Here is a 26,095-nt window from a genome sequence, read left to right as displayed (position 1 = left end):
CTCTGCCCCCGCCCCGGAGCTCCCGCCCCGCTGCCCGGAGCCAGGGTCTCTTTCCGTCTCCGATCGGGGCCGCCGGCTGGGGTTGCGGACGAGTGGTCGGCCGGGTTCGGTGAGGACGTGCGCGGCGGCGGGGAGAAGGAAGGAAGGAAGGGAGCCGGGTGGGGAGCGGCGGGGGCTGTGCCGTCCTGTCCTCCCCTCCCCTCCGCCCGCGGGGCCGGCACCCAGCGGCTGCCTGGGGCCGCTCCCCGGGAGCTGCCGGCCCCTGCGGAGGGCTCGGGGCCGGCGGGCGGAGCCCCTTCCGTGGCTGGGCCGGGGAGCGGGGAGGCCGCGGGGGCCGCGCAGCGCCGGAGCGGGGTCGCGGTGGGGCGGGGGGCCCGGGCGGAGCGCGGGGCCCCGCAGCTAGTCCGCTGCTCGTCTCGCGGAATCAATTAACATCAGTTAATAAGAGTCCTGCGAGTGCCTGAACAAGGACAATGCGATGCGCAGGCTCCGGAAACATCCCCGCCCCGATCACCTTAAGGACGCAGAGGTTTGTTTGCTGTGTTTCTCCATAGGGTATGGCAATCCGGGGAGATGCGGTTGAAAGGTATTTAAAAAAACCAAAAACTAAACAACGAGGAAATCCCCCTCCCCCCCCAAACAAAACAGACAAAAAAGAGTAATCACTGTCAGGGTTGAAGACCAGGTATTTCGAGTGTCCTGTGTTTAAATTCTGCGATGAAAGTCCAGCGTTAGTGATTTTTTTGCTTCAGACTCTCAGATGGCATCACAAGGTGTGCGGTAAGGAGCCGGTGCTCTGCTCTGTGTAAGAGGGACATCTGCAGTCTTGTATTGTGGTTGAACTGATAAAACTGTTTATATTACTCAAGAAGAAAAAAACGGTTTTTAAGAGGTATAGGCTCACTGTTTCTGCTTTGGGTTGTCTGAGTACTGTAGTTGATAGAATTAACTTGCTTATTCCATCTGCAGAGGCAGATGGAGATGTGGGAAAAAAATGCAAGTACCCCATCAACGCGTAGCAACTTTCCTCCTATGCTGTGGGAGATGTGCTTTGTGTGCCCGTGGCATAAAAAAACCAGAGGCATCAGGTAGAACATGAGTAGATTTTCCCCTGGAGCACTGGATATGTTTCAGAAGCCCATAGGAATGCTGGTGGTTGTTTTCCTAGAAGTTGTTAGTAGGTTGACTCAACTCATTCTAGGAGCTCTGTGATAAGTTTGGGCATTTCCCTGCTCTTAACTAGCCTCCTGGGAGGACTTAAAAATAGAACAAAACAAACCCAGCTCATCATGACTCCTGGTAAATATTTTCTCCCTTTTGCATCTGAGAATGATGGGGAGTAAAACTTGCTACTAACATCAAAAACTCCTAACTGGGCTCTTATCGCCCTGTTCCCTTGAACTAGCCAACTGATGTCCCAAAACATTTAGATATTCCTGGCAGAGAAAACAGACTTGTGATAAAGATTGCTTTTATGTTACTGTCTGTGAAATTAAATCCATTACTCTTGATGCCCGTGCCAGTATAAAGGTTCCCCTGAGTCTCAAGGTGCAAAGTCTTGGAAAATGTACTGAGGTTGTTCCCAAGATGTTTACCAGGAACTATTAGTTCAGTGTTTGTGTGGATTACTGCATTGAGTTGGGAGGCAGAGTTCAAGAATCCAGCTCCTTTGTAGTTCGAGCTTAAACAGTATTTTTTCCCCACGAAATAATATATTGTCTGATGTTTTGGCAGAAGAAAAAAAACATTACAGCATGCTTTATATCAAGTCTATTCTGGGGTGTTTTGGTTTCCTTCTAAATAGAAGCTAAAACTTTTTCCAGTTCATTGGTCTGCTAGATTTTTAGAAGAAGTTTTATTTTGTCATTTTGGTTCTGTTTTCTATTTAAGGCACAGCTTTTTTGCATTTCCCCTTTCCCACTAGTCTTAAAAAAAAGTAGTTGTAAAATCAGTAAAATACTCTGATTTTCAGGAGGCTGTCTCTCAAACACTGTCTCTTTAAAAGCCAAAAATTGCTGACTTAGATTGTTTTCTGCAGGCTAAGGTGATTTGGTAGGAGAATATTTTTGTACATTTCTAAAAATGACACAAAACAATCTTTCCCAACTATTTTATTTGCCTTTTCTTGTTCGGTTTCATTTGCTGCACCCATATCAGTGAGTTGGAGATGTGACACTTTGTCATAGCATTTGTGGTCTTTCTTGTAATAATTAACCTGTTTGTTTGATGTTGAGCCTTTCTTCTCTGTATTGAAGACTAAGAGTTGTCAGAGGGAGAGCAGTACTCCCCACTCCATAATTGAAAAGGCATGGCTGAAGACAGCAAAAGGAGTAAAGGAGGGAGCAGAAAACCATGAAGGTGCAATTCAACTCTCTTAGTTCCTAGAGCAGCTCCTGCTTTGCTGAGCATAGCTATGAGAGCTTGTGAAATACCTTAGACCCTGCTGGTGACTCTGACGAAGAGGAAGGAAAAAAGCAAAGGCAAGGAAAAATGGTGAAAACAGCCATTGTGGTTGTTAGCATTAAGTAATGCTAATCTTTGCCTGTATAAACTGTTACTGGGCACTAATGAAAGGAGACTGGTGCTTCACAGCAAATTGGAATTCAAAATCTGCCAGGGGATCTTGTGATATATTACTGGTAATCAGGACATAGGAGACTCTGGTGGTCTTGTTGGTACGGGTCATTGCTCCTTTGGTAAAAGCAGCACTTCAAGCTTATTGGCTGTTGTCCCTTCTAGGAGCCAAGACCAGTGAGGAGCTCCTTTTCCTCCGGTGAGTGCTCCACCTCTGTCTGAAGAGACACACAAGATTGCTGAAGTAAGTGATCTTTTTTTACTTTTTAAAGTGAAATTGTGGGAGCTATTTTACTGTCTAGTTTGGTTCATCCTGAAGCACCACAAGTAGCAGCATCAGTGCAACTGAAGAGGTAGAAATGGGGAAGAAAATAGGTTTGGGGAAGATATAAAGTTACTTACCTGTCTTCGTTACTCAAAGCATTTCTAAGTTATATTCAGTACTGTTACAGCCAGTTTTTTAAAGAGCTGTAGTACTTTCCTATTGCTGACAGGGAATGGATTTTTATTTTTTCACACATTTGATTGCTAGACACTACTAGGATGTTTCTGACTACCATTTGTGTTTCTGATAAACATAAGCAACTCAAGTTCTCAAGAGTTTCAAAACTGCATAGGGCAGTGGAAATGTAGAAGAAAAAAGCTGTCGGATTTTATACTTGGAGGAATTTCAGGGAAGCTAATTTAATGGAAGGATTGATATTGTAACTTATAGTAGGCAGGAAACTTCACCAGTCAGAAGAGAAGCTGTACTTTTAAAAAATACTCCTGATCTTGAAGGTAGCGCTGTGCCTTCATGCTGGATATAAATGGTCTCCATAAAATGCAGATATGCCAAAGAGCTCTTCCAGTACTGCTCGTGGAAGATTCCCAAGACTGAAATTCAATTAACTTCCTAATTTGCACTTCAGTGAGTATCCTGTACATAGATTGCAAGCTTGTCTCCAATGAGTAGTCATTAGACATTAAGTGATTAGGGAGCAATACTTCTAAAAGGGGATGTCTACAACTACTGGGGATGTAAGACAGTTGTTGAAATGTGCCTTGAAACTTGAAAAGAACTTGGAAATTCTTCAGAGGTTGAAGCATGTTCATGGTTTCTCAGTGTTTCTCTTGTTTCTGTGAAGCGTGTGAAATACTGAGGCCTGGAAAACAGGCCCTGAGCTGAAGTTGACTCTCAATGAACCTTCCAACCAAACATTGTATAATGGTATCCTCTTATTATCAAAAGATGCGTGATCATTAGTGAAACATGTAGTGTGATAGGAACATATTTCTTTCTGTGTTCAGAGGCCCTTCAGGGCCGTGAAATCAGATATCTGGCCTTATTTGGAGGTACATGGTCAAAGCCAGCTGCCTTGGTTCCTCCTTGGGCCCTGGCCAGGCTTTGTGTGGAACCCAAGAGGACAATTGTTACAAATGGAGAGGGGAGTTGTAAACAATTTTCTGCCTCTCCCCAGGCCTCTGGCAGTAGACAGTAACTTTACTGAGGTGGCCAGCACCCCAAAACCCACTCTGGTTGCAGGTTCTTCATAGTGACCGATCAGGCCTATTACAACATGGATTATTTATTGAATAGCCCAAGAAAAACAGAAGACTTTAACCAGACTTCTTACTACACAGGATAAACAAAGAAACACTACTAGTAGATAACATACAGTGCACGGTTAAAGTACCCAGTTTTACAGCTAGCAAAGACATAGTAAAAGATTAGGATGCAGTGTATCTTACCAACCAGTTCCTCATGGGGCATACATCAAATCCTTCCTCTCAGTTTCTGGAAAAGTATCTATGAAGATGCATCCCAAGTGTCATAAGAGAAGTCCTACACGTTTCCAGGGAGTGTGTAAGAGGCTTTTATCTCCATAATAATTTGTGTGGCTTTTATAGTTGTAAAGAGCAGTGTCTTTAGGTCAATAGTGTTTACTTTTTTTATCTCCTCGCACATCTGCTCTCCAGACCACCAAGATGTTGATTCTTAGTCAGAGGATCTCAGCCCTCTTGGTGCCAGAGATGACTCCTTGCTGGGCCTTTGACCTGGCCTGGGTTATCTCTTCCGTGTACACCAGCCATCTGTGATAGAGATGGGGGGGAACATGTCCTGCCACAACAATGAAACCAGGTGTTCCTGCACTAGAAGGTATGGAAGCTTGTTTATTCAACAACATGAAATCTGGACCCTCTCACAGCAAAGATGGAGACCTCACCAGTGGGTGGACGCACCTGAAGAATTTCCCGGTTACCAGGAGTGGCTCTCCAGTCCTTTGCTGTGGCTGGAGCTTTCCAGCTGAAGTGCAGATCTGGATGATGATAAAATATTAAGATAACTGGTGATGTACCTTCATTAATCACTATAGGCAACCTGCTGTAGTAATGATTAGGTGCATTGCTTAGCTTATCCTTTTGTAATCATTTGCTGTTTTGAGCTATAGTAAATTACACTTACTCCTTCAAGTTGTTGTCTGTGTCTTTTGTGCTGACCATGTCAACTGGCAGAACAGTGTGATGGTAAATAGAAATTTGCAGCTGAAGCATAAGGGGTATAGGTATTTTCTAAAAAATGTCATTCCATCCAAGAAAAGGCAGCTTCATCTTTAGCTGACCCTCACCCATCGTGGTAATACTCACAACTAGAAAAGCATGAGCTAGAGATAATACTTACAGATATGTGTTTCAATTATTTACATGAACTTTGCTACAGAAGCAAGGATATTCCTGTATAAAGGAGTCTGATGCTACTAGTAGAAAAGCTTTCATCTGTAGGATTCTGAATAGAATGTCAATTTGTCTGATGAGTCCAGTCCCTGTTATTAATGCATTTTCCCTGCAAATCTTTTCTGTTAAAAATTGCTTTCTCAGGCTTACAGCTATTACTCAAAAGTGAACATTTTTTTTCTCTCTGAGGAGTGTAAGCAGTGAATGCGTGGTTGAAACAGTCAAGCAATACAATCTTGAAGATTTCATTTTGTTCTGAACAGTGACATCGCTTTTGCTGGTGCTGTTGCTTGGTATCATGGAGAACTAGAAGGTTAAAATTCCTTGTGAAGCATGGCTCCTCCAAATGCCAGGAGTTCATAGTGTTTGCAGAAGATTCACTTCTACATTTCAGAATAACCTCTTGGAGCTCAGTTTTGATGCTGCTTATGACAAATTCAGATTTTTCTGTATCTAGTGCTTCTGGTTGTTGGTATGTGGAATGGTGTTTATCTGTATTAGCTCATTTGTGGTGAGAAGAATGACTTCTTTATTCTTGACCCGTTGACCATGACCACATTTCCCATGACACTTGTGGCAGTGTTGCTGGGTACAATTATTAGCTGTAGGACAGTGGATTGGGACCATTGCCAGATACCATGGAATGCTTATTCCTTGACTTTTGATTTTTGTACCATCCCTGAATAAGTCTTAAAGTGGAATTACATAATTGTAATTTCTCAACTGCAGAATTTCCAGATTCCCTCCAAGATTTAAGGCACATTCAGAGATTGAGGCTTGTTTCATTGTTTTTCTACATTTGTTTTGCCGATGGGCAGGGCGAGAAAAGACACAGGCACCAACTATAAAGGAGTGAGTGTAATTTACTATAATATGAAACTGCAAAGAATTGCAAAAGGATAAGATAAGCAAAGGATAAGCATCAGCTGGGGGAAGCCACTGTCACAGCAAAGGACTGGTACTAGGTACTAGGAGGTACCACTCCTGGTAACTAGGAAATACTGCAGGTGTTTCCACCCACAGGAAATGAGGCTTCCGACTTAGCGGTGAGAGGGTCCCATTTTTATTCTGTTGAATAAACAAGCTACCATAATTTCTAGTGCAGGAACATCTGGTTTCTTTCTCCTACTGGATTTCTTCCAAAGCATGGCTAAGGCTCAAGGAGGAACCAAGGGAGTTGTCTTTGATCCTGTACTCTGAGGCTAGATTTGGCCTTGCCTGGTTTCTAAATACTGAAACCATGTTTTTCCAATGAGTGGATACATGTATCAAATTGTTAATTATTTGGTAATGAGCAGATACCTATAATATTTGGTTGGAAAGTTCATCTAGAAGTCAACTTTTGCCCAAGGTCTGTTGTTCAGGCCTTAGTACTTCATCATTTTGCTGGTGGTACCATGAAGTGTGATAAGTAGAAATCTGCAGCTGTAGTCCTGCACCAAACATCTTTATTGAAACCAAATTTCAAATTTTTCTAACATAAATACTGAAATTGGGAACTTGTGAGTGCAGCAGGATGTTCTTTCTGTATAAGTGGGGGTGAAACAGCTTGAACTTTGCCCTACTTGCAGAAATCACCAGTGATGGAGGGAGGGTGGTCATGTTGCTTTTGGTGTTGAAGAATGCTGATATCAGCCTGACTGAAACACCTCAAAATTAAACAATATGAGGAAGTGAAGAAACTGGTGTTGTTTCCTGACAGGAACTGGCACTGGCAGGGATGTGGGAGACAGATGTTTCCTGATAAAAGGAACCAATGAGCGGTAGTGCTAATCATATATTTTAAATGCCCTTGTTAAATTTGATACAGTTGATGATTGCCCATACCTCTGATCTGTCCAGGTCTCTCTGAAGGGTCTCCCTGCCTTCAAGTGAGTCAACAGCTCCTTCTACTTTAGTGTCTTAGACAAACTTACTTAGTATTCCTTTGAGTCCTGCATCCAGGTCGTTAATGAAAATGTTGAAGAGCACAGGGCTGAGGATGCAGCCCTGTGGAACCCCAGTAGGTGACAGGTCACCAGTCTGATGTCACCCAGGTCACTACTATGCTTTGTGCCTGACCTGTGAGCCAGCAGCTCACCCATCACATGATGTGTTTATCCAGCTGTGTGCTGGACATTTTGCCTGAAGGACACTGTAAGAGACAGTATTGAAAGCTTTACTGAAGTCCAAAAAGATGTGTGTACTGGCTTTCCTAGATGAACTAGGTGGGTTACCCTGTTGTAGAAGGAAATCAGGTGTGACAAGCTGGCTTTCCCCTCATGAAGCTGTGCTGGCTGGGCCTGGTGAGTGTTGTCCTCCAAGTGTTTTTCAGTATCTCCCAGAAAATGTTTTCCATGATTTTACCAGACACTGAAGTGATGCTGATAGGCCTCTACTTTCCAGGGTCCTTCTTCTTGCCCTTCTTGAAAATTGGGACAACGTTCGCCAGCTTCCAGTCAGCTGGGACTTCTCTGGATTCCCAAGATCACTCAAAAACCATCAAGAGAGACTTTGCAATGACATCAGCAGCTCTTTGAGGATTATTGGATGAATCCCATTGGGATTTGTCAGAAGTTGATAGGTAAAAGGGGGAAATACACTGTTGGAAATGGTGGAATGGGAATCTACAAAGTGAAGTGACTACTAATCTTCCTAAGGTTAATGTAAATACACTGTGATTGACTGGCAATCTGAGATTTGTGTAATTTCCAACAAATAATCCCCTATTTCACTTCTAAGAATTTTGGGGCAAGAAAACTCAGGTGTGCTGGTGCTGTTGTGACATCTAAAATACAGTTGTAAAGAGAGGAAAATGAGAATTATGGGTGTTTATGTACTCTTTTCTTTGGGCATATTTAGTTGATTCAGGCCGTCTTTCTCTGACACTGTAAGTCAAACATGCTGAATTAGATTTAAATGCTTTAGGTGAAATGAGACATGCTGCTGCAAGTCCAGAAGCAGAAACAGGAGAGCAAAGTGTTGCTGGCCTGCAGCTGAACTTTAGTCCTTTCAGTTCCTGGAATCTTCTGTTTGCTGAACTACGTTCTGGAGAGGTACAAAATAGCTGTGATCACAGTGGCTGGCTTTGAAATATGTATGTTTATAGAGTTTTGGTTCTATTAAAGGGAGCTTTTAGCAATGAATAAGAATATTTTAGAGCTATTGTGAGTGCCTCCATTACACTTGTTGCGGAGGAGATTTAGACCACTTAGGGAACCACTGGCACAGGTAGCTGGAAACGTGGTTTTACTGAAGTAAAATGATGTAAAAGTGAGGCTTAAGAAAGTGCCCTGGCAAGGTTTTACAATGATAGTAATAATTCAAAAGTATTCATACATTATCATAATGCCCTATGATAGAAAGTTATGCACGATACCAGTCACCAAAGATCTGCAGTTGGTACGGGGTCTTTCAGCCTCAAGGAGTAACTTGGAGGCAACGCAAGGGGGGGTTACAACCATGCAGCTGGCTGCTTAGCAGGGAGAGATCAAAAAAAGGCTCCCTTGGGCTTTCATATTTGTGGGTTGAAGTGGTTGGCTTGTAGTCAAATTGAATGCCATGGAAAAGGTAGGCATAAGAGTCCTTGCACTCACAGCTTCATTTGTTCCTTACTAATTAGTCCTGGAAGAACTACCTGCTATTCATGTCTTACTCGCATGACTGGTGTTCCGGTTTCCCAGCTCTTACACATCAGAACTCTCTGTGTCACCCTGTTCCTGTGTGGGTTTTCAAAGAACAGGTTGGAACTAGAGAAGTTCTTGACCTGGTCGTGGCCTAGGCTTTTACTTCCTTGTGAGCCTAAGCCAACCTCAATAATTTGGTCTGGGAGTTGAGCTCATCCCTATGACTACAGTCAATCCACTTTATTGACCCAAAGAGTGGTAGTACAGTTACCTCTTGCCTCTGTCATCAGTGTGTGTTGTATTGCACATAAGTGGTGAAGGTACAGTTATTTGATGAGTTGCTTAGCTTAAGGATTATAATTAATGCTTGTTATGTACCATTGCACAAACAGATACTGATTTAGGAGAAGGGTTGGAAGTGTTGGCTCATATTCCAATCCCAGGTGCAATGTGTGCAGAGCAAGGAATAGAGAGGGTGGCCTAGCTGACCTGGACCTTATCACGACAAAAGTTTAGAGCCTAGGAGACTTAATATTTGCATTTGGAGGAGGGAATAGATTGGGTAAAGAAAACAGATTGGGTAAAGAAAACAGACTGCAAGACACTTTCAGAAATACCTTTGGTACTGGCATACAAAAAGACTCCTTTAAAATAACCCCAACACTTTACATTCTGGGCAGGACCCTGGCATTTACCAGGGAGAGAAAAAGTTCCTGGTGTTCTTTGAGGGCTGAAATTTGGGATTGTATCTTACGTATCATTCCCATATGTATGTGCTAGGAAAGTCAGCAATATCCTGGTGATGAGACACACATCAAGAATGGGAGAAATTTTAGCTAATATTGCTCAAGCTATCTTAGCATCAATGGTAGGACTATAGCCATAGCCTGGAGGTAGATGAGTAAAGGTATAATTAATGCCATTCCAAGTACAAGCAAAGTGAGTTTGGTAGGCCTAGTGGGTTGGACACTGGAGGAATGTCTTTAATGTCTAACCTGACGATGCACAGATAAGAGGAAAGATAAATGGCATTGATTGTTTTGGCAGCTTTCGAGACTGCAGTATGAGGCAGAGAGGGGGCAAAATTTATGCCTAGGTAGCCATCACAGGCAGAATGGAAGCTTCACACAAGGTTTATCAGGGTGACCTTTCTGATGAGTCACAGGGTGCAGAAAGGATCCCGTTGCTTTCTAAACTCCTCAGAGAGGAGTCTGAGTGTAGCTGGATGTGGTTAGCCCCAGGCTGAGTCAAAGGTTTATGTCTAAAGAATTATACAGGTGTAGTTGAATCTTTATACAACTTCATCCCACAGGATAAAGGAAGGCAGACCAATATGGAAAAATTATTTATTTTTATGGTGTTAATAGTGATGAAAATATTGATCATAATACTGGTTAGACTAAAGGACCTTAATTAGAATTAGATGCTACGCAGTTCAGATAGTTAACTATAATTACAGTGGCAATTTTAAAGCTGGCAAAATAATTAAATACAAATTGATGTTGCTCACTCATACCATGTCTTTGGGCATATCTCTTTAACTCAGCTTCAAGAAATAACCTTGAAGGTGTCTCCATTCAAAGGAGGAATCTCCACACACAATTCTAGAAGGGCGTATGTTAAGAGTGTTGGAAGCATAAAACAGTGAAGAAAATAGCAAAGCTCAGTATGAGGTGGGGCCCACACATCAGAGCATCAGTGATCAGAGCAGACGTGGGAACCTGATGGAGGTTTGTGTTGCCATGGCATCGGGGAGGAATGTAAAGTGGGAAAGGAGCAGTGCAGTCTCAATACCAGGAAATGTTTTGTACAATTGCTACCAGGTATACCTCCTACCAAGAAATACTGCATACAACACAACCACAAAGAACAGAAAATTTGACCACCCACAGCACTTTGGACAATAATGGCTGATAAGGTATGAAAGGACCCTGATTTTGTGTTTAGCTGGGGGATGACAATTTGAAATGAAAATTTTAGGGACTCATCTTCCTCGCCTTCTGCAGAAAGGGCACCTTTTGGTAAGACTTGTGTCCTCGGCTATGCTGAGTGTTTTGACGTGATTGCCACTGTATTGTTAGGGCTGCTCTGCAGTTTATGCAGATACCACTGACAATCCAAAAGAGCCATGTATGTTGCATTTAATATACCACAGTATTTGTGAATCTGACTCGTTCTTTTGAATGCAACTGGACTTACAGTTAATAGACTGTTGGAACACCTAGTGCCAGGCCCTTAGTTATGTTTTCGTAACAGGTTCCTGCTGTTAAAAATTGGGACTGGGCTTTTATAGTGATTGACTTGTCAGTCAGATGTTCCTGGCCAGCTGTTTCCACTCAGTAGCCTTAAGCTCAGCAGTGTCAGGTAAATTACCAGTATTATCACTTCTTGTTTGCTTTATCAGGAGCTTTGTTACATCCTCACCTGTGCCCATTTCTGCCAAGAAACATTGTTCTTCACCTCCTCAGAGTGTTTAACTTTGGGATTATTGGATGAGGCTGGTCTCAGCATTGTTCTACACCAAGTAGAAGCAGCATGATCCCCCTTCTCCATCCATCACTGCTAACTTTTACAGTCAGGGTATTGTTTGAGCTGCTTTACCCCCACGGAGGCAGTGTGTCCTGCTCCAGTAGCCCTGGTCAGATGCCAGGAGCCATTGGACTTGTGAGCTGACTGGCTGGGGCTGTGAAAAGGGGAAGTGGGTGCAAGTGAACACTCAATGTTTTTTCAGTTCTCTGAAAATTTGATGAATTTTGGGGCTTGCAGGATTGCAGGGTGTTAACAGCATGGGTCACTGGAGGTAGGGGAGGTGCTTCTCAGAGTCCCTAAAGTAGGGGGAGTTTGATTCAGAAGTACCAGGAAATTGTACCTTCCCTGGAGCATTATGGAGGGTCTGGTCTGTGAGTGGTTCTGTCTGTGGAAGTAAAAAAGCTAATGGCCTTGTAGGCCTTGGTAGGCCTTTCTGGTTAGAAATATCTGCAGTGTTGCCTAATGGCCTCACTGAGTAAAAGTGGCTGAATTATTGGAGTGAAATACTTGTAAAAGGATGTACTGTCTGGAGCTTATCTTACGTAACCTGTATGTTACCATTCTTTCTGGTAACTTACTGCATCTTGCTTATCTGACATGTAGTCCTGTGAAAAACAAGGCATGTAACCCAGAGGTATATAAATATAAACTCTATCACTGCCCCAGCTGGGCAAGGTTCAACTCGGCAGAAGCTGTTATTTGGCTGCTCTTGGTGGTGCCCAGCTCTGCAGCTACATGCAGTGATAAACTGCTGCTGTGCAGGCCTGACTAGAATTGTGTAAGAGCAACTCCACAGTGGAGGTTAGAACTTCCCAAAAACTGCAGCTCAGCAGGCTGGCTGGCTCTTGGGGAAGTCACACTTGACTGACCTTGAGAAGGGCTGAAGGGGCTCCTGTAACTCATGGACTGCTGCAGAGGGTGAGAGAAGTGGTCCCCTCCATTGTGATCAACTGAAGGCAGAATTTTGACTGCCCATGAGGACACACGGATGATGATACCATTGATGATGGCATGCATCTCTAGATGGGAAGTCTCTGTAAGGTGTGCTCTCCATGGCACCTGAGAATGATTATCAGGTTCTGTCTGGGATGCTGATTTTATGTCTGATAAGTCTGGGTAACCAAGGGCTGGGGGGTTTCCAGTTAGAGGGGCACTAGGGCCCTTGCTAATGCTCTGGTGGGAAAAGGTGCAGCATGGGGGCTTGTTGGCAAAAGCCAGTAAAACACGTGTTGGGACTCTGTGGGCTGCCTGGTTGGGATACCCGGGGCTGAACAGGCTTTCAGAGTTCCTTTGGTCAGGACTCTTTAGCACAGGCCTAGGGGGGTTTTAACTACCTCGACACAAGGGGTTTGGTGGTAACTGTGTCTGCATCCTGACAGAGTAGGCAGGATGACAGAATGAGCATAGCACTGGCTTTACAAATAGCTGGGGCTGTGTGGTGCTGGGCACTGTGCCTGCTGATGTTAATGGGCTCCGAGTGGGCCAGGACTCTTTCGCTAGTGGGTGCTGCTGGACCTCAGATGGATGACAAACTCATAGGACTTTATCTGGCTCACAGAGGCTACATCTATAGAATGATTGATAACCAGCCTACCTGTGCTTAATCCCAAATTTGTGGGAGTGCCCCAGGAAATAGTCAGGGGACCTTGGTCATCTCAAGGCCTTTGTCTTTGAGTATATGCTAGTGATAACTGAAATATAGCCTGTGTTTTCCGATGGAGTTTGTAGTTAGATTCCAGACCCTACAGGAGGGCCCAGGCTTCTGATTCTGAAATTCAAGGGCTATCTGCCTGTCATGTGACATGTTTGCAATTCAGGTTAAATAGCACACAATAATAGATTTGTGAGAGTGATCACCTGATTTGGCTAGGGTTTATGCCTGTGAAAAAGCACACAGAGACACAGTCATGATGCCTCCATTGACGTAATACTCAGTTTAATAGTTCGGTCTGATTCATAAGCCCAGTTGGGCTTCAAGGAGGGAGGAATATGACATATGATTGTCTGAAATTGAACTGGACCAAGTATTTCTGTCCTGATTGTCTTGATGAATTTTTGTTTCAGAAACTCACTTTCAGTCAGCTTCCAGCCACCTGTCAAGCTTTTCCTGGGCAGATACTGCCATTGCAGGGACCCTGTGGCCCTCTGATTTCTCCACAGTCACCTCAAGGCTTCTAACACAGACAGTGGCAAGAGTCGTAGAGTTGTGTCTATTCCAGCCTAAGTGTCCAGACAATTCAGACAACTGTTGTTTGTAGGAAGATAACTTGGGCTTCACCTGCATTCAGATAGTGGTCAGCATTTCTAAGACCATGAGCTAACACAAATAGGCAGGGTAACTTTCCCTTCGCTCTTTTATCTTTCTGACTTTTTCTGTTCTAAGAAGGGAACAAGTAGTCTCCTCCGTAAGAGCATCTGGCACCCACAGGCAGAGCAAGGCCCCAAAACAATCAATTCAGGCACCTGCTGCAAGGCTCAGGCCAGTCGTGATGCCATCCCTCTGTTGACACCGGAATGGAGGGACTTGATGCAGCCTGGGAGAGTTAGATTTGGAATATAGTAACAAACACCAGACCAACAGCTTTAGGGATAAACAGTTTATCTTAAAACAACAGATGACTCTAGGGGGTAGTACTGTATGGTTTCTCTTACAGTAATGATTTACCAAAACATGGGTGTGGATCTAATATCAACACCCATCTGAGACGGACAAAGACTCTCTAACAGTTTAGAGTTAGAAGGTGTATGTTTATTCCAGTGCTGGGCAGCTGTGTGGAATAGCTCCCTAATACGCAGTGCAAAGTTACAAGCCAATATAGAGTCTATTTATCTACAAAAGTTATGAATATCCAAAATACAAAGGCATATTTATAACATTGATACCTCCCATTCTCTGCTTCATTTGGTAATTAGCTTCAATGTCATTAAGCATGCGTGGTATGTTCTCTGAGTTGGGTCAGTGATCTTTTTATTTGGGGAGTGGTCTTGGGGGATGAAGTAAACCCTATCTTCCTTGTTTGACCTTTCTGTTTGTTTGGTTTTTGACAATACAAATTACTCCTTGGGGACGTCCAGTTCCCCTCTCTTCGTGACTTCTGAATAGGTTCCCAGATGGAAAAATTAGTAATTATCTTCATTTCTTTGGATCTATTTATCAGTGTTTCTGTTTCTCATTATAAGCACAGCTAAGCAAATATAAGAATGACAAGTAATCAGTTACTTACAGCTTAAGAGCATATTTCAAGTCCAGCTCTTATTAACTCTTAACTAATCCCAGCCTGGCTTACCTATCTATCTATTTTAACTAATTTCCACAAAACTAATCTTTAGCTAAAGTCTTAATGTTTCTTTTAAAAATCTATGTTTCAGTAATTCCTGTAACACACAAATCACGGCTTATAAGAATTTCAGGGTGCATCCATTACAATATCCACACCCGGTCCTTTTGGGCCAGGTTATAGGGTTTAACATTGCTATGAACCCCCTCCCTTTGTCCCCAGCCTGGCTGCAACAAGGGGTTCCTAATTTTTTTTGGTCTTGATGGTGACAATAATTGGATTTTACTCTTGGTGAAGTTGTGTGCTGCATGGAGTCAAAGTTCCTGCTCTAGCAAGGATTTTGCAGTTACTAGTGGTTGGCATCTTAGTCTTGTTTGTCTCTTTCACAGTTATGTTCCCAGAAAATGTAAATGTCTTATGTTTCCTCAGCATTTGTCTAATTCAAGAATGTGATTGTTTTATCCCTAATCATTTTTCAGGAAATACCCAGTGTACCATTAGCAGCCTGAAAGGTTCACCTTGGATGAAGAAGCCTGTTTTCTCCTCTAAGATTCCTGCATCACTGTAAGTATTGCCTTAACACTGCTGTTGATGCTTTTTACGAATTTCATGTGCAACTTTGTTTTCCTGTTTTCTTTTGTTATTGGTGTCTTATGAGAGCAGAGAAGGTAAAAGAGTGAAGAAAGAGCTGTCTTTGAATCTCGAAAATAACACCCAGAAAATTGTAACACTGGGTCTCTTATTTTTTTATAGGCTAGATATGAGAGATACTTCTGATTCTCAAATTTGAAATCAAGAGTCTTAAAATCTAAAAGAGCCCATGAAGGAAAGTCAGGAGCCTTGGGTGATCTGGGAGAAATGGCACGAAACATTTTGTTGAGAAACTGTCTTAACACCCTGCACAAAGCAAGGTGTTTCTTCTGTCCTAGCTGAGTTTGACCATACTGAGAGGAGCTTGTCAAGATGCAGACAAGCATTCATTCTTGTGGGTTGGCATGGGGGTTTTTGTGCTTTTTGTGCATTTTTGAAGTCTGAAATAGTGTTTGGCTTTGAAGGCATTGTCTCTGACAGCTTTACAGAGTAACCTGCTCACCCAGTTGGGTTTGCTGGTAATCCATGTGCATTCTGGAATATAACACATGAAGACTTAGAGATACATGACTTGGTCACCTCCTGAAGGTGTACGTACTGCAGTAGCAGAAGTGTTGCTGTCATCTCTGTGCTTCATGCCTTCTCCCAGCTGAGTAAGTTAATGCTACCTACAGAATTAGGTAGCAGCTCACTAGAGGCACAGTCATATTTCTCAAAATTAAACTAGTGGGCCACATTATTATGAGAGATTTTTACTAAACACAAAGTATTTTTTCATTTCTTCTGTTGTAGTTGAAGGTATAGTTGAAATTGAGTCTTACTGTCTGAAAACCCTGCTCTGTATTTTATTCTTCAGGTGTTTCTTATGTTCATCTCTTAATTATTGTTTATTGTGTCATGTTATACACATACCTTGGGAGTTTTTTCCATTGTTTTTGGATGAAGAAGGTAAATATAGCAATCTATTGTTAAATTAAAAGGTTGAATGATAATAGCATTAGCAGAATAATGTGAAGATTTTGTTAGTCATTAGATAGTCAATAGAATTGTTAGTTGCTTCTCTTTTTATACTTTAACTGTGTTCTGGGAAACAATTTATGCAACTTGACATTGACAGCATTCATGTCCATTAGGGTTGTGCTAATGGGGTTGCTCTCCTACCTAGCAATTATAGTTCAACAGTTCTGTTCATGATGCATTTTAAATCACTTCTTGGTAAGCGACATAGGTCTTGGTCAAAAGGTTGTAATTTTTGTAAAATTTTTTTTTAGCATTTTGGTTTTGCCTGAAGAAAAAGAAAACAAGAAAATATGGACTGGAATGTAAGGCCAGTCCAGAATGCTGATGCAAATACAAATATGCAAAACAAAGGAGCATGTTTCACTCAGTTACTTTCTAATGGACATGCCTTTCCTCAGACAAATGGCAGCTCCTCGAAAAATGCATGCACTTATGCTGAAAGCAACCAAATCGTGTATGTGCCAACTGTCAATGTTGCCTTCCCTGCTGTAAATGCTGAAGGATTCAAAACTTCAGATCAAACCTCACCAGGAGCATCTGTAACCGGTAATAATTTTTTTATGTCAAAGTACTCAGTTACACAACATTCACAGATGTACGTGACAGCTCCGAAACCTCCCATTCAGAATTCACCTTTGCGGGCACAGATGACTCCGACTTCTTGGCCAGTCTCTAATCCCTACAGTTATCCCTGTAGAAATTTACCTCCCCTGTCCTCTCAAATGAACGCAGGGAACAACGTAAGGAACGTCCTTGGGGAGCCTCAGTATGGCACTACCAACACTTACACTGTGCAGCCAGAAATGCTGCAGCATAATTCTGTGAGACTTGCCTCACTACATCAAGGTGGCATTCATCCCCAGAATAATTCTCTTCCTCTTGGTACTTCCGGGCAACATGTCCAACCCCAAATATTTAATTCCAATACTCAGTGTAAAGTTTTGTACTCAGTGAATCAAAATACTGGAACAAATGTACAGCTGCCACAATTTCAACCAAATCAGATGGGATCAGAAGCTCCTAGAGGATGTTCTGCACCATCTTTGTTGCCTGCCAACTGTGTTTCAAGACCCGCAGCACAATCTTCAATGGGTGTACCACAGGAAGTGCAAAATGTACCTAATGGATACATTGGCCAGCAGAGGTGCCCACAGGATGCAAAAAATGCTCCTGGGTTTAACAGTATCCAGCAACACTGTCAGAAGCAGCAATCTGGAGAAGTCAGTCAATCAATCAGGAATGTCTGTAATCCAAGTGGAAGTGTGACAGCAAATAGGTCTTTTAATGAAAGCTCTGTGCCATCCCCTGGCATTCCCAAAGAACTGCTTGATGTTGTGAAAGAAATAGAAGCTCTTTCTTCAAAGCCACTGAGTGATCCTGCTTCAGTTCCAGAGAGCCAGACTAGTAGTTTGATGAATGGGCCTGTTAATGCTCAGATGTCTTCATCAGCAGCAACACGTGGAGTAGCAATTACAAAGGAGAGACTGGCTTGGGAAGCTGAAAAGCTGAAATGTCTTAAAAAGAGGGTTGTTCTGCTTGAAAGGGTTCATAATTATAAAAAAAAAATCTATCGTGACAAAAATGCTCTCCTTCCTCCTTATCCATGTCCTCCTGCTAATTGTCTTCCATGTGTGCCCAAACAAAATGTACCATCTTCCCCATCTGAAGCAGTGAGGACAGAGAGGCCTGTGCTCAAGGTTTCACTTGAAGAAAGAAAGGACAAAAATCCAGCTAGTGCTGATAACAGAAGATTGGAGGTGACTCAAGGTAACCCTCAGGTGGAGCAGGGCAGCCTTTCATCAAGCTTCACTCCTGTTGCCTCTCAGAGCAAAGTCCCAGCTCAATTTAATAATCCTGAGAGCACCTTGGAACAAAGGGATGTGTATGCCTTGGCCTCTTCTCAAGGAACTGTGACTTCCTCGAACAATGCTTCGTGTTTTACTCAAGCAGGGAGCTCTGTCAAGACTGCATCAAAGAGTGTGCAAATTGGCCCCGAGAACTCATCATTTCTTCAGTTTGTATTGAGCAGCACAAATGTATTGAAAGAGAAGACAGCTGGTGCCACTGCTGATAAAATACTGACGAGTCTCCTGTGCAGTGAAAAACCACTGCTCGATACATCTCTCTCAGGTGGAAGCTTGCTAAAAGACACTAGTGAGAAGAACGTAGAAAGTTTGAAAGGTGGGCAGGCATCTGTGGCTCACACAAACTCTCCTGCATTAGAAACAACAGCATCTGTTGATGCTAAATTCCAGAGTGAGGTAGCTCAGAAAAAAACTCCATTTACTGAAAATAGATCCTGTAACCAGAGCAATTGTAGTTGCTCTGTGGAAGAGCTGGCTGCATGCCTGCGCTTGTGGGGGAAGTATCCATCAGAATCTGTAAGTGTGCAAAATAAACAGTCAAATGAAAGCCCCACAGCAAATCAGATTTCACCCTCCAGCCAAAGCACGAAGAAGAGAGGGGAAAAAAATGTTCTGGCTAGCATGGATGAGGCAGTTTTGCCTGTAACAACTACCTCTGTGGCACAAAAACTCGATACATTGAGTTCCAATTTGATAAAAAATTTTGAACCCCAAGTTGCAGTTGTCTCTCCTTTAGTACTTTGTGAACAGAGAACACTAGGTGAGCAGGCAGGCAAGATTCCAACACCTGAAGGTAAAACCTATCCAGTGATTGACCCAGGGAGCATGTGTAGTTTGCAAGAAGAAGGGAAAAATGGTTTAAGTGTGGCAAATGCTGCCAAAGGAACAACAGAAAATGCTTGGTCATCACCCAGTGATTATGTTCTGGAACAAAACGTGGACTCAGATTTGCAACAGATCAAATTAGATGATGAAAACCACAGGAAAGTTAGTCAGTCTGCACAAGATGCCAGAAAAAATCTGCATATTAGATTACAAAACAAGACTTCTCTTCCTGAATCAGACATAAATTTTTGTAGTCAAAACTCTCAAGAAGGTAAGAGACACCATGAAGACAAGCAAGCTGTGTTAGAGGCAGGAGATACGTCCACAGCTGTGCTGGAAAATGAGATGTTTTGTATTTCTAGTGTATGCTCTCTTGTTGAAGGTGATAAATTTTATAATCCACAAATAGCAGGCATCTTCAGGTCAGTCTATGAGACGCATGCATCAGAAGGAAATGCATCTGGTGCAAGGCAAAAGGAACAACATCTGGACTTACGTAAAACTGAGCTGAGCAATAACAGTCCCCAAAGAGAGAGCTTGCTGCTAAAGATGTTGGAAGAATCATCAAGTAATTTGGAGAAGGAAAGTGGCAATCCTCTTAAAGCAGTTTCTACCTCTGAACAAAACCTGTCATTCAAGGCATCTTTCAAGCATCCTGAAAATGACTTAGAAAGTCTTGCTAATATAAACCAGAAGTTAGCTCAAAATTCACTAGATTCCTCTATTAGCATAAGTGCTAAAACAAATGCATCTGCTGTTCCAGGAGACCACAGTAAACAAAATTCCATGCCCAGTAAAAATAGCACAGAGAAGGAGGTGAACTTTTTTGGAACAGAACCTAGTAAATATCTAAAAGATCAGCTGTTTGATCTAGTGAAAGAGTTTCCATATGGCATTGAAGGTGCTGATATGCTAAAAAAAGAAGCAGCACAAAATCGTTCTGTGGCTGAAGGGATGGAGATTCAATCTCAAAAAGAGGTTAGAATTTGTGACAAGAATTCTCATTTGAAGGATCCAGTAAATCAGATTAAAATTGCAGTGTTAAGCTCTGATCAGGTTCAAGAACCGTCTCCTGGACACAACCAGTGTCCCTCTAGTGACAGCAAGAAAGCAGCGAGTCAACAATCAGAAAAGGCTTCAGCTGACAAGGACAACCTTGAAGACAGTGTCCAGCCTAGTCAGAATCTATGTGAGAAGGAAAAAGACCCACAAGAAACTTCTAACCCCAGTGAAAAAAGTGAAGATGGCTCTTCAACAGGTTGTGTATCTGTAGCATGTGAAACACCACATAGTCCCTCTCAATTAGAAACATCTGGTTCAGAGAAAAATGATTGTCAGCTTTCAAAAGCTGAAAGTACTGGCTCTGCAGAGAGAGAAGACAACAACAGTCAGTCTGATGCCTTGAAAAACTGTGCAGTGGGAAGCCTGACAATTTCTGAAAAAATCCCAGACAGTATTAGCAAAAATAAAGATATTTGCAATTACACTTCTGCAGTGAACGAAAAATCTAGGCTGAAGGTAGATAATGAATACAAACTGCCTACAACACAGCGGGAAAATACTGGGCCACTTAATTCCTTTGAAAACCAGGATGTTGATAAATACAAAAGCAGCAGTTGGAAGGAAAAGCGGCAAATTGACAAAGGAACCCAATTGTCATATAAAGAACTTCATTGTGACAAAAAAGAGCACCAGACAGCATCACCAGAGTTACCAGAGAAAACTGATCATACATACGCAGACAACATGGCAAAGCTGTCCGGAAAGAAGGAGAGAGTTTTCAAAACTGAGCCGCTTTCAAACGATATAACCACACCAGGTTTGGCCACGGACATTAACCAGTTGGTGAAGTCAGACACTGTTGAAATTAAGCACTCTGAAGTCAGTCAAGGACAAAAAGTTAACACTTGTGAAGAGAACTCAACTGAAAGACAAAACAGTAAGAAACAAAAGGAGATGCTTGGGCAAGATGTAGGAATTAGTGTCAAAGAGCAAGTGAAATTACCAGCAGAAAGAAAACATAAAAAATTGAATAGTTACCAAACCGATGCTGTAAACTTCTCAGATAGTAGCACTGTAGACTTCAAATCAAGAAACATAAAATGTTCTCAGCATAAATCTGTGAAAGTTCATCCTTTGCAGGACCAGCCATATAAACGGAAGATGAAGGAAAATATGGTTGGGAAGAGAGAACTTAAGAAACTAAAGCTAGAAGAGGAAAGACTGAAACACTCTGAAGCAAAGAGTTCTAAGCAGCTTGCACATAATTGCATGCTAAATGCTGACAAAGCTAAAAAACTGAATGGAGAAAACGGTTGGAAACCAAGGAGTTCCTTAGCAGATTGCTCTGTGCTTAAACTGCAGAGGAAAAGGGCTCGATCTTCTAGCATGTCTAAAAACTACTTTTCTAACAAAGAAAGATGTCTCGATGGTCAAAACAAAGACAAGTGCTCTGACAAAATGTTTCCTGATAAAAATCTTCTATACCTAAACAGAAGAAATAACAGACTAAAGCTGCATCTTCAAAAGGAACCCAAAAAACACTACCTGAACAGAGTGGCATTTAAACGTACAGCACAGGAGCGCATCTCTCTGACAAAATTAGAGACATCACCTGTCAGACCTGTCTGGCATAGAACCACCAAAGTGCCACAAAACAGCGACTCAAAAAGAGATGTGTCTGTCTCAACAGTTGAGAAATCATGCAAAAGGGAAAAACTTGAGTTCAAGCTGTGTCCAGAGATACTGTTCAGAAATGCAGCCCCTGGCGAAGAAAGCTTAGCTGCAAAGAATTCTCCAGAAAGAGATAAAGTCGTTGTAACAGGTATGATGCTATCTTGGTTATTCATTTGTAAGTAAAAAGTCTGTATTCATTTTTAAATTCATGTTGCACAAAACTACAGACAGTGAAAACCTGGGGGACTGTAGAGGCTAAAGGCTGAGATGTCCTAACTTGTTCTCTGGCAGACCACAGCTGGGTGTTAAGCTGAAAAAGAACATGGGACTTTTCCTTCAGTTTTCTGTAAGTCTTAGAAAATGAAATTAGAATACTCTAGAGCATGGCAGTTTCAAATAACTTTGGGGAGAAGGCTTCCTAAAGTACTTGTAGAAGATAGCTTGACTTGGTTGTAGAAAGTAGATTCCCTTGGCATAGTTACCAAAGGTGATCTGATCTTTAATCGCTGTTAGCCTGGTTGTGCTTAAGTCTGGCTGGGGAGAGGAGGGAGTGATCTTTTGTGACATTGAGGAAGACAAGGCTTAGGCCAGATGTATCCTGCACACAGTCCCCATAACCTTTGCCATCTTTGCTTTAAGCATCCCTTTTTCCTTCTCTTCTTCCCTACCCCATTTTTCAACATTTTACATGGTGCATTCTGAAGCATATTTATATCAAATGTTGAATTTGATTTTTAAATAAACCCAAATCTTAAGGTGTATATATCAGCCCTTGGAGTAATTTTCATACCCAAAGGAAATTTCCTTTTGCATGTGCTAGTATATGTGTTAGAATTTGATGCTGAATAGAGGCCAAAACTTGTGATAGAGGAACTCAGAAACATTTTTTAAATTTTCTTTTTAGGTGTCAAGAGTAAAAAAGAAGATTGGTTAAAATGTGAACCAGTGAAGCAAAAAAACCAGGAAGAGATCTCTACAGGTGAAGTGACTTCTGAGTGTCCCATTTGAAATACAAGTTAAATCCTCTTTGCTTGGTTTTAAATGTTCCTTTACAGTAGTAAACCTTAATAAAGCATTTTAAATTATTATTTACTAGTTCTGCTGATTAAATGGATACCGTAGAATAGACATACAAGTCTCAAAGATTTGTGGAGCTTTTTATTGCTTTATGAATATGTTGTTGGAAATGTTGAAATTTTCCTGTGCTGTTAACTTGGATGTAGCACTGGTAACAGCATTTAAATACAGTTTTAAGTTGTGTATGAAGACTCTTTCGCACTTTCGAATGTAGGAAGTGATGTAACAGAATCTAGTGAAAGGCTTTAAAAACAGAAAGTGATTTTTAAAAAAAATCTGTCTTTCACAGTACATCGCTGCTGTCCACACATAACACATGTGCTCACAAGTTCCAGGACCTGTGTGTCCCAGTAATCTGGACAACATTATTTGTATGACACCCAGAGGAAAAGTGGGGCCACTATTACATCTTCCTTGTTTCTCTTGATTAGCAATTTGCTTTTTGGATGGTCTTTTATACCCTTTAGGAGTCAAGTGTTACAACAGTGGCAACTTTCATCTCAGGATCTTGTTTGTTCCATCCTTTGTAAATCTTGGGTGAGGTTGCTCCGAGCTGTCCTTGTTTCTTTGCTTTAAGTACCTTTCTAGCTTTAGTCTGGTTTTTCTACTGGTCTGACAGGAAACAAAATGCATGCTGTAGCTTTGTTGCCATCTGCTGCTTAACTTTCGAGCAGAGGGTTTGCATGCTCATAGCTGTGCTGTGGTATTGCAAGTAACATATTTTGCAACCTTTGCATCTTCTGTTGCTGTTGCCTGTGTCCTTAGGCTTTGGTGTCTGCCATCTTTTTAGCCCTTCCCCTTGCTTCTCCTCTTACTTTCACAGAGGCACGTTTTCTGTCACATCTTTCTTAATACTCTCCAGAAATCTCTCTTGCGAAGGCACGCAAATAGCCATTGTGTGTGTAAAGATGCACTGGAGATGGTTTTAAATCTGAGGTGCCTGGTGCTTTAGGAAGGAAGTTTGTAGCATCCTTTTTGACACTGGAAGGTCTTAAGTACCACATGCATAAGGAGTAGAGTCCTTTGAGACTCTTGCTTTAATGTGCTTGTCTATCTTGCAGCTGAGGACAGTATTCCCCTTGATACAGCTATACAGATCCTGGATGGAGATGGAGAGACTCTTCACGTTCCTGTCAAAGACTCAAAAGAGATGTTTCAGACCTACAGGAAAATGTATCTGGAAAAAAAGATGCAAAAGTCTTGATAGCACTCCTGTATCAAAGGTCTTACTATCACTGAGAAAAAAAATGCCAACACTAAAGTTTTTTTTCTGTTTACTTCATATTGCTGAATAATTGTAAAAACCCACAGTTTTCTGGTGGGTGTTGAAAATTTCCCTACCTATTTTCCTCATGTTTGTGAATAATGAACGTCTTATTCTGTATTTATTGTGCAAATATGCTTTGGTGCTGTAAATGCTGTTTTAAGTGTATTGTTTCTTTCGGCATATTTGATTTTATTTTTTTTTAAGATAGAGGAACTCATTGAATCTTGACCAAAAAATAACAGACTCATTTAAATTGTCATAGCCTGTTTTCTTTCCTGATTCTTGATAACTTCTACGTGTTACACGTTCCATTGCTGGCAGTGGAGAAATATTTCTGCTGCAAAGGGATTGCAGTGGATTCCCAAGCATTACACCTTTATTTCCCTGTTACGATAGTCTGCTTGTTTTGCTCCTAAAAAGGCTTTCTGTTTCCGTAGAAACTTAATTTTGTAAACTGGGAATAGAAATACAAACCCCTCAAGTCAAGCATACTGATCAGGGGCATTAATGAAGTATTTATGCTGCTGCCGAGTTTTGTTACGTTTCTTTTTGTGGAGCTTGTATGGACTGAACTCTGAGTTCTTAGTTTGAGCACCGTGCTGCAAACCGTTAGTTTACTGAAGAATTCTCTTGTTTTTCTTTCCCTCTGCTTTCTTTGCACTTGAAAGAAAAGTGCTGTTGTTGAAGTGCAGGGAGTTCGAATTCTCTTGTCTGGATTATGTTGCTCAGTTTAACTAGACTGTAATTAATTTCTTCGTTTATAAAGTGTTAGATTATGTTTGATTACACATTCACTGTGGCGTAACAGTTGTATTTGTCGTTGGGTATCTTTTGTTTAAGTGCCTTTTCACTGTTACTCAAAATTTTAAATCAAATCGTATTTTTACAGAGATTTGGTACTTGATTCTTTCTATCTTATTAAACCTTTATGCTGAAAGAAAAACCTGTAGATACTTCACTGAATGATTTTTATACTTGAAATAAACTTTTGAGGACTATACCTTGTCTTTTTTTTTTTTTTTTTTTTTTGTTCTAAAAGTATGAAGTTGTGTTTATGGCAGTTAGTTAAATAGGCCTTGAGGATATTCCTGTAGATGAAATGCAGCTTTAAAATGAGTGATGGATCTTCCTTGTTAAAAGTAAGTAGATCTGAATTGTTTGTTTTTCCTCTCTGGATGCCAAACTATTAGTCTGTGGGGAATGTTGTCACTGGAGCATTTTGTAATAATGTCGTCAACTCTGAGAAGGTTTTTCATTTTCTTGGCAGTTTAGTTACCTGTATTACACCGCTTGCATTAAGGAAGGTTTATTGTTGCCTTAAGTGTACCCAGTGCAAACAACACAGAGTTCCTGTCAGGAATTTAGTCTGGGTTTTGTTCTGCACAATGATACATGAAGCTGACATAAATGCTTGAGTGAATTCTTTTCAATAGGAAGTTATTCCATCCATTGACCCATGTTGTTTATGTTCTAAATATTTGGAGAAGTCTTCTCACTGACCTTGAGCATCCAATAAGTGAGAATGCCAGTTTTGAGTCCCACTGGACACAGCTGTGTCTTCTTCCTTTCTTATACCAAGAAGTGAATCTTGGCTCTGACAGTGTTTACATGGTGACTTGTGCCTACACTGATTTGGTATGGCTGAGATCTTTGGGATAGGATGGCCATGTGCCTTCTGCTTGGTTCTTGTGTTGGTTGGTTGTTGTACAGTCAAGAGAGCCATGGATGAGGTTCCAGATAAGTGTCAAGAAGAAATACATATATATAATTTACCACCCATTTTCAAAGACAAGAACGTGACCCACAAAACTACTGGTCAGCCAGTCTGGCCACTTTGGGAATTGTATTGAAGAAGCCTTGTAGCCATGACTACCAAAGTACGGTAAGGAGAAAAAATTGGAACAATCAGATTGGATTTGCAAAGTAAGATTTGTAAATCACACCTGCTCACTCTGATGGCCTTCTGTGATGAGATGAGAGATTCTGTGGACAAGTGGACTGTACAAAATATTTAACAAGACTCTAGATATGGTTCCTCAGAGTATTCTTGTAGCCTGTTCACCTTGGAGAGAG

At 41.7% G+C, this 26,095-nt stretch overlaps 1 protein-coding gene across 1 annotated transcript; it reads left to right on the top strand.

Annotated features, from left to right (window-relative positions):
* Window positions 1-34: 34 nt before the first annotated feature.
* Window positions 35-24,970, top strand: RESF1 (retroelement silencing factor 1). Its single transcript, XM_082280188.1, has 6 exons — window positions 35-109; window positions 2,740-2,818; window positions 15,181-15,265; window positions 16,564-21,826; window positions 22,583-22,657; window positions 23,817-24,970. The coding sequence occupies exons 4-6, from the start codon at window positions 16,603-16,605 to the stop codon at window positions 23,957-23,959; spliced, it is 5,442 nt and encodes a 1,813-aa protein (XP_082136314.1). The 5' UTR covers window positions 35-109; window positions 2,740-2,818; window positions 15,181-15,265; window positions 16,564-16,602; the 3' UTR covers window positions 23,960-24,970.
* Window positions 24,971-26,095: the final 1,125 nt, after the last annotated feature.

The sequence above is a fragment of the Coloeus monedula genome, assembly GCF_965178545.1.
Source record: "Coloeus monedula genome assembly, chromosome: 4".
Lineage (NCBI taxonomy): Eukaryota > Metazoa > Chordata > Aves > Passeriformes > Corvidae > Coloeus > Coloeus monedula.
The sequence above is the reverse complement of the archived record's forward strand: the minus strand, read 5'-3'. Positions and strand labels throughout refer to the sequence as shown.